This window comes from Orbicella faveolata, unplaced genomic scaffold, assembly GCF_042242905.1.
Source record: "Orbicella faveolata isolate gen_17 unplaced genomic scaffold, um_ofav_v1 contig_25, whole genome shotgun sequence".
Lineage (NCBI taxonomy): Eukaryota > Metazoa > Cnidaria > Anthozoa > Scleractinia > Merulinidae > Orbicella > Orbicella faveolata.
In genome coordinates, this window is record NW_028301553.1 from 16,449,042 (window position 1) to 16,457,500 (window position 8,459).

General features: G+C 41.0%; 1 protein-coding gene across 3 annotated transcripts in view; it reads right to left on the reverse strand.

The window, feature by feature from the left end:
- Positions 1-440: 440 nt before the first annotated feature.
- LOC110052306 (soma ferritin-like) overlaps positions 441-8,459 on the reverse strand; it is a 19,587-nt gene continuing 11,568 nt past the window's right edge. For 2 of the 3 annotated variants that reach the window (XM_089294958.1, XM_089294959.1), the window contains 5 exons: positions 4,972-5,093; positions 4,217-4,309; positions 3,029-3,082; positions 1,940-2,065; positions 441-752 (listed from right to left, as the gene is read on the reverse strand). In XM_089294958.1, coding sequence (XP_089151084.1) covers positions 597-752; positions 1,940-2,065; positions 3,029-3,082; positions 4,217-4,309; positions 4,972-5,093 — 551 coding nt within the window. In that variant the 3' untranslated portion in view covers positions 441-596. Of the gene's footprint in view, positions 753-1,939; positions 2,066-3,028; positions 3,083-4,216; positions 4,310-4,971; positions 5,094-5,187; positions 5,488-8,459 lie in introns of those variants that run through there. The other variant, XM_089294960.1, reaches the window with a different exon arrangement.

An 8,459-nucleotide genomic window follows, 5' to 3' on the forward strand; every position in this document is an offset into this window, starting at 1 on the left:
TGATCCCGTAAGCGACCACCCAAAATGTTAAGCCTGGTCGTTTACGAGAGCTAAGGTCACAATTTTGCTTCATTAACATATTGAAACTGCAGAGACTTTCCCCATGTTTTAAATGTTTTGCTTATGCGACAACTCAAATGCGAGAAAAAATCCGGTACTTTCCATTGAAAAATTTCCAACTCTTGTACTACCATGAATACAATGTTACAACACCTTATTATCCAGTTTCTGCTCTATTATCTTTCAAGTGGTCGTTTACGGGAGGTAAAAGACAAAAGAAAATTTCAAACTTTTAGCTCTAAAAGTGGTTGCGGGACGCTTATGAGAGGTGGTCGCTTACAAGAGGTTCCAAATATAGTGATTTGACTCCGAATTTTTTTGCTATTTTGGAATACTGGTCGCTGAGGAGAGGTGGTCGCTTACGAGAGGTGATCGCAACCGGAGGTTCGACTGTATTTTTATTCTTTTTTCCTGAAATCTTTATTTCACATGCTGTACGCTTTACATGTAATCCAGTGCAGTTCCATTTTGTTTCTTGATACTGCGCGCAAGCAGTGATTGGCAAGTCAATCATGTGACTAAAACTATTTCATAAGTTAGTTGTCTCCACAATCTCTTAGGGTGAACTTGTCGAAATGGTACTCGCCCAAGGACCCCGCGCCAATCCGTCCAAGAGTCATGACGTAATCAACCAGCTGCTTAATACGATGCGTCTGCACAGTAAAGAAGTTAGCTTCGATGAAATGCGCCATCTGTCCGTAAAAAAAAAAAGAATGATTTTTTTAAGTGTATATGATGCTGTGGGTGGGCACACGGACACTAGGTACTAGGTAGCCTGCGAACAGGCTCCCGGTCTCCGAATTCTTCTGCTTCGCGCTCGCCGAAATTTTTTTCCGTCCTCGCCGGGAGCCTGTTCACAGGCTAACACTAGGGGACATGTTGGTGAAGCGGGAACATGTTGCAGCGACTGTTTTCCTCGTGTTACATGCCCGTTTTGGCGAAAAAGTTCCGTCGCCCGGACTGCATGAAATTCAACTAGTTTGACTTCCCAAGCAGAAGCAGCGGCTGCCTGACCTCAGTTTTCAATGTCGCATCGTATGCAAACTGTCCTCACTACAACACAGAAATGAACCAATAACAGCTTCTTGCACAACAGCTTGCGCACTGCCTCTGTAACATGAGTGCCATGCCTACACACGAAGGGCCTTAGCTTGTTCCTGCTTCACGTCGTCGTAACATGTCTGGCTGTTGTGTGCGATCTTAAACAATTCCAAGAGAAGCAATAGTGGCTTACAGCAGATATCATGGGAAAGCATGGGCTGCAAGTTAAAGTGGTTTCCACATACAGTCGAACCGCCCGTAAGCGACCACCCAAAGAGTCAAGCTGAGGTGCCAGTGGTCGCCTGCCGCAGGTGGTCTCTCACGAGAGCTTAGACCATATTGGGTCAAATTTTTGCATCGTTAGCACATGGTAACTACAGGAACGCACATTTTAAATGTTAAGTTCATGTGAAAAGTCATTCGAAAAAATATCTAGTACTTCCCATTGAGAATTTTCGGTCTCTCGTATTACCCAGGAATGCGATAATGTTACAACACCATATTATCCAATTTCTACTCTATTATCTGTCAAGTGGCCCCTTAAGGGAGGTTCAGAAAATTTCAAACTTTTGGCTCTGAAAGTGGTCGCGGTCGCTCACGAGAGGTGGTCGCTTACAAGAGGTTCCAAATATAGTGATTTGACTTAGAAACTTTAAGGTATTTTTAAAAACTGGTCGCTGAGGAGAGGCGGTCGCTTAGTGAAGCGGGGGAGGGTTGGGGGGGAGAGGTGGTCGCAGCCTGAGGTTCGACTGTATTTTTATTACTTCCACCATATCATGCGATACAATGCATGATATTAGAATGTCCGCCGTGGAAAGTCAGAGAGTCCATGACCAACCTGAGAATCCTTTTTCTCATCAGCTAAAGCGTGCAATCTCGTCAATGAGCTGAAAATTTCTTTTTGTAAGGCTAAGGCGTCTTCCAGCGCGGAGAGCCCTGGGCCCCAGTGATGACGACAAGGAGTCTAGAAAATACACACGTGATTACACTGGTAGCTAAACCATCATCATTTACAACTTGACAACAGTTATATCGCATATGCATTCCACCAATTAGATCAAACTAATATGGACGTTTACAATTTCAGAATTTTGTAACTGATCAAAGAATTTCATGAAATCCCAACAAACTACAGTGTACTTATAAAGCTGCAAGTAACGTGACCAAACAATTAACACACCAAAATTTTCCATTGTAAATTCTTGGAAAAGTCAAAAGGCTTCAACACTGAAGTTTAAATAAACGCTGTTTACTCATAAGAAAAAATTGAAAAATCAACGTGGGACAATTTACGCCGCCCTCCCGCCCGAGGCTAAACATTGGGGAGTTTAAGCAGCGACGATGGCGACGCCGAGGACGACCCCTAGTCAAAAATGAATTTATATTTTACCAGCCGAGCGAAATTGTCTAGATCTGTTCAGTATGCCAATGATTTTGAAAACGTGCTCAGGTTAAATATGCAATGACATCGTTCAATTCCAAATGGAAATAAAAAAAATTAGCCGTCGTCGTTCGCGTTCCTCAGAACTTGGCTATTTCACGTTCTTGTCCAGCAGAGGATGGCAAAGAAATGTATTAAAATTTGTTACGAACGTGCACAGCTGTTTGGGGACGTTCCCGCTGCCGTTGCCGTCGTGGTGTGTTGTTGTCAGTGCCCTGTGACGTCTCGTGATTCTACTAGGCTCTCAGGCTCTCGATCAGACGCTGCGACACAAGGCGAAGCCACACAAGAGAGGAGTCGCTTCGCTTGTCCACTTGTCTTTCACAGCTTCTTTGCACGCGTCGCAAAGCACGATCTGAGCGAGAGCCTGATTGCAAGCTAGGATTCTAGTGCCTCCCTAGCAGGCTATAGGGCAGAATCCGCGAGTTTGCCGCTACGCGGTCAAGAGTTCCTACAGCTGTTATAAACGGCCTATATTTTGCTCACCATAACTGGGTTCAACTTCAGACGGCCTCCTCGCTTGAGCAAGTATTCCATGAACTATTTTATAACAAAGAAAAAACAGTCATTCTATTTTACCCTCCATTACGCCTCAGTGTCCTTTAAAAATTGACACGTTCATTAGCTTATTTTGAAAATCGGTAGTACAAAAAGTACTTGAGACGTTGAGACTCTGATCATGCTTGAGACGTAGAGACACTGATTCATGGAAGAGCTGACGAGCCAATACTACCTGCAAGTAATCGTTGTGTTGGTAGTGTGATGATCTCTCCGCTTTACCTGAGCCCACGAAGGACTGTTCGGAAGAAACACATTCTTAGACAATGATGATTTCCAAACCAGTTTATATCGCTGACTGCTTAAACAGATAAACAATAGCCTCGATCCATTTGGCGCCAAAATACGCTCGGATATTTGTTCGCGGGCATTATATCTGTTCCGAGAAGCGAATAGTTTGAGCTTTGAGGAACAAATATATAATGTCCAAAGACATGTCAGTATCCGAGCATATTTCATGCTAAATGGAGGCTATTGTGTTTATTATCCTTCAAATCTTTTTCGCAACACGCGCAGATTTGAAAATTGGGGAATCACTCGTATATTCCCCAGTTTTCGCTGGGGCGTATTCAGTCACCTGACAGGTTTAGACCAATCGCGCGCAAACGAAAATATTTGATGGATTATAATAAATGTTAAGTTACGATTGACAATTTGTAATCTGAATTTTTTCCCCGCAAAATTAGCTAGGGTACTTCACAATGAAGACAACTCTGTCTTTTATCTAGGCCAAAATACGGTGCTTTACAGGACTTCATTGTATGATTCAGGAAGCTCCATTGCTTGGAAAACTGAGCACTCTATTCGCTCAGTTAGTCCCCTCAAAAAAGAATGGGCGAAGAGAGAGCTCAATTTCCATGCCAATCAATGGAGCTCCCTGAAGCCGCATACGATAGAGTCCTGTAATGTAAGGCACCATATTTTGGCCTGTGCCAAAGTCCCTAAACCTTGCAGTTAGCCCAATGATCTTATTTCTCGTTTAGTTGCACTCTTGCGGATTACACCCACGCTGTTGTGTCGTTTGTCCATTTGGTCGGCGAAACGAAGAGCTAACTCATAACGAATAGTTCTGGCCCGGGAATGCTTTTAGTGCCATTATGTTCAGCAGTCTCTCACCATGTGTGCATGCTTCATCCTTTCACGAGCAGCTAATTTGAAGTATTTATGAAAGCCGGGAAGGTTGATGTCGTCACGATAAAAATGAAACGCCTGTAATAATGAAAAGAAACGACAGATTATTGATTACGGAGGTTAGAAAATAGAAAAGCAAAATTTATTACGTCCGATATCGTGAATTTTTTAGCAGGCCAGAAACAAATATTGTTTAAATTTTCAACCCTGGAGTCCCATGCAATTAGTTAACAAATGCAAATTCTTCTTACTCTTGTCATCTATATTTTTGTACCAGTTGTGAGAATTTAGATGTACAAAAAAAAAAAAAAAAAACAATATTCCTGAGCTGATATTGATGATTTCAGTCTCACTCTAATGAGCACCAGACAGGTTGGCTTTGTCGGTGCTAGAATCGATCCGGAACCCTCAGTAAAGGGTATAATGCAATGATGATTTGTATTCTTTTCAGCACCTCATTTCCCAAGTGTATCAGGTAGAGGTGTGAATCAGCAAAAAGGCCCAAAGTGCCCAGCCTATGTAACGCACTACAGAAATGTGCTGCTCAGCAGATTTCACTTTAATGTCACGATATTGTAGGATTTTGTTTACACAATCATAGGGTATTTAGATGTCTAATCGCTCTAAGAAAATTAAGGTTAAATCCCGCAAAGGGGAAAAGTAGACGGAGTTGGAGCGAAGAGGGAGATAAGAGATTTGTAGAGATAAATGTGTGCCGAGTGACGAGATCGACAACTTACCATGGAAAGGAAAGTGTAGTGGATAAAAAGTTCCCTGTTGATTTGCATGTTGATCTCGCCTTCCAAATCTGCACTAAACAGATCACTGGCGCGAGGTAATGGAACTTGTTCAGTCCGATCTCCTGCGAGGCAAAGAAAACATAACTACACTGTCTGCTTGTAAATGCATTTCGTTAATAGCGCAAACATCAAGCAAAATGCGAGAGAGTGCTATACCGTTAAAGTCTTATAAATGAATGATACAGCAGTAAGAATGGCCACTTCATATGCATGGCTCTGAGGTTTGTCTATCTGTTCTGTATCACATGATCACATGGTGTTTAAACTGACGTACGCAGCTCTCACGCAAGATTACGTTTCCACTCGCTAAAACTGACGTTGTGAAATTGCTTGAGTTATTTTGGCCTCGTACAAAGTTGCCTTTAAATTGGAGAAAGCCTGAAAATAAGGGACTCTGTAAAACGAGGATGCGGACGGCGGACAAAAGAAAAATAAAAAATAAATGAAAAAAAAAAAAAAAATGACGATAATTAAAAATGATATCAAATGATATCATGTTAAATGTTGTAAAGCCAGCTAGAAAATTGTTACCAAACAAGAAATGAGCTCACCTGAGCAATTTACGTAACAAAAGTGACAAATACCAAAACACCTTGACCTAAAAGGTTTACCCGAATTTCTCATATCTCATATCTGGGACATTATATTATGCAAAACACATCTATGCCAAGAGTCTCAAAACGCAGACCTTGCAACTTTGTGAATGCGCCATATTATCGGCCGAAGCTTCTTCTTGCTTTAACAAGACCAAAAGTTTCCTTACATTGCGTAGAATAACAATGTATTTCCAACGCTAGCAATGTAACAACTCTATCAACAATTCACCCCAGCTGTATCTCGCTACAAAGCTAATATAGATTGCTGGTTTACACTGTCACGCCATCAAAAAATAAAAATCATAACCATAAATTAAGTCAAGAATCTGTTACATTATAGATGATTGATATATAAACAACCTCGCCAAGATTTTTTCTTTCGCACGATACTCGAAAATGTGTTTCACCCAAATTTCATAGAGCTTTGTATGGAGACGCTTAGTGGCCATTAAGCAGCAGAAACAGTTTTGATACCCGGGTTTTGACACTGAAACGAAAAATTATGGCCCATGGACCCGCATAAAAAGCTAAGGGGGGCGTTCCTTTGACAAAGTCAACACCACAATTCTATTAGACTTCTTAATTATTTTAGTGGTCTACTCACAAAAGGTCACAGAAAACTAAAAGGGTTGAAAGGATACTTACCTGCACAAGGGGGGGGGGGGGGGGGCATTGGGATCTTCGGTTTTGCGGTTTTGGCTATGTTTTAGATCGGTTTTTCGGTTTTTGTGCCAAAAGACTTCGGTTTTTTTCGTTTTTTAGCATCTGGTTTTCGGTTTTCGTAAAAAATACTTTTCGGTTTTGGTATCCGATGTGGTTTTTGGTTTTTGCTGTTTTGTCCCATTTGGGTTCCGGTTTCTCTTCGATTTGAGCGGCAATTGATCTCGAATAGCCGCGAAACGCCAAAGTTATTGAGAGGAATGCGTGACAAACTAAATGTCACGGTAGGGGATCACGCGTCTCGAATGACGCCCGAGACTTTGAACTCGCAGACCATGGCTTCCAACGTACCTCCCGCGCCAGCAACGGAAGAAGCAATTGTGGATTGTGTTGCGTTTTTTTACGAGGAGGGGAAAGGCGGCAAAACTTTTCGAAAGAGAAACACGTTTAGATGTAAAGAGAAAAGGGAAGCGAGAAGCCTGCAGAAGCTAAAAGATACTAAAAGATACGAAGGCTTCAGACAAGTTCACAAATACTTTGATAAAATTAGTGTTAGTGTAGTTTGCCCTGTATGCCCCACTTGTCACCATTCTATCGGTTTTTGACGGTTTTGTATGTGATTTTCGGTTTTGGCGAATTTTTTTGCGGTTTTGCGGTTTTGGATGATTTTTTCTTCGGTTTTGCGGTTTCTAATATACCCCAATGACCCCCTCCTGCACGGCTATCTTTAAAAAGGAGAACGGGGAATCGGGGAATGGGAATGGGGAATGGGGAATGGGAATGGGGAATGGGGAATGGGGAATGGGGAATGGGGAATGGGGAATGGGGAATGGGGAATGGGGAATGGGGAATGGGGAATGGGGAATGGGGAATGGGGAATGGAGAATGGGGAATGGGGAACGGGGAACGGGGAATCTTTAAAATGGGGAATCTTTAAAAGCGGGAATCTTTAAAATGAGGAATCTTTAAAAGCGGGAATCTTTAAAACGGGGAATCTTTAAAAGCGGGAATCTTTAAAACGGGGAATCTTTAAAAGCGGGAATCTTTAAAATGGGGAATCTTTAAAAGCGGGAATCTTTAAAATGGGGAATCTTTAAAAGCGGGAATCTTTAAAATGGGGAATCTTTAAAAGCGGGAATCTTTAAAAGCGGGAATCTTTAAAAGCGGGAATCTTTAAAATGGGGAATCTTTAAAAGCGGGAATCTTTAAAATGGGGAATCTTTAAAAGCGGGAATCTTTAAAATGGGGAATCTTTAAAAGCGGGAATCTTTAAAATGGGGAATCTTTAAAAGCGGGAATCTTTAAAATGGGGAATCTTTAAAAGCGGGAATCTTTAAAATGGGGAATCTTTAAAAGCGGGAATCTTTAAAATGGGGAATCTTTAAAAGCGGGAATCTTTAAAATGGGGAATCTTTAAAAGCGGGAATCTTTAAAATGAGGAATCTTTAAAATGGGGAATCTTTAAAATGGGGAATCTTTAAAATGGGGAATCTTTAAAATGGGGAATCTTTAAAAGCGGGAATCTTTAAAATGGGGAATCTTTAAAAGCGGGAATCTTTAAAATGGGGAATCTTTAAAAGCGGGAATCTTTAAAATGGGGAATCTTTAAAAGCGGGAATCTTTAAAATGGGGAATCTTTAAAATGGGGAATCTTTAAAATGGGGAATCTTTAAAATGGGGAATCTTTAAAAGCGGGAATCTTTAAAATGGGGAATCTTTAAAAGCGGGAATCTTTAAAATGGGGAATCTTTAAAAGCGGGAATCTTTAAAATGGGGAATCTTTAAAAGCGGGAATCTTTAAAATGGGGAATCTTTAAAAGCGGGAATCTTTAAAATGGGGAATCTTTAAAAGCGGGAATCTTTAAAATGGGGAATCTTTAAAAGCGGGAATCTTTAAAATGGGGAATCTTTAAAAGCGGGAATCTTTAAAATGGGGAATCTTTAAAAGCGGGAATCTTTAAAATGGGGAATCTTTAAAAGCGGGAATCTTTAAAATGGGGAATCTTTAAAATGGGGAATCTTTAAAATGGGGAATCTTTAAAAGCGGGAATCTTTAAAATGGGGAATCTTTAAAAGCGGGAATCTTTAAAATGGGGAATCTTTAAAATGGGGAATCTTTAAAATGGGGAATCTTTAAAAGCGGGAATCTTTAAAATGGGGAATCTTTAAAAG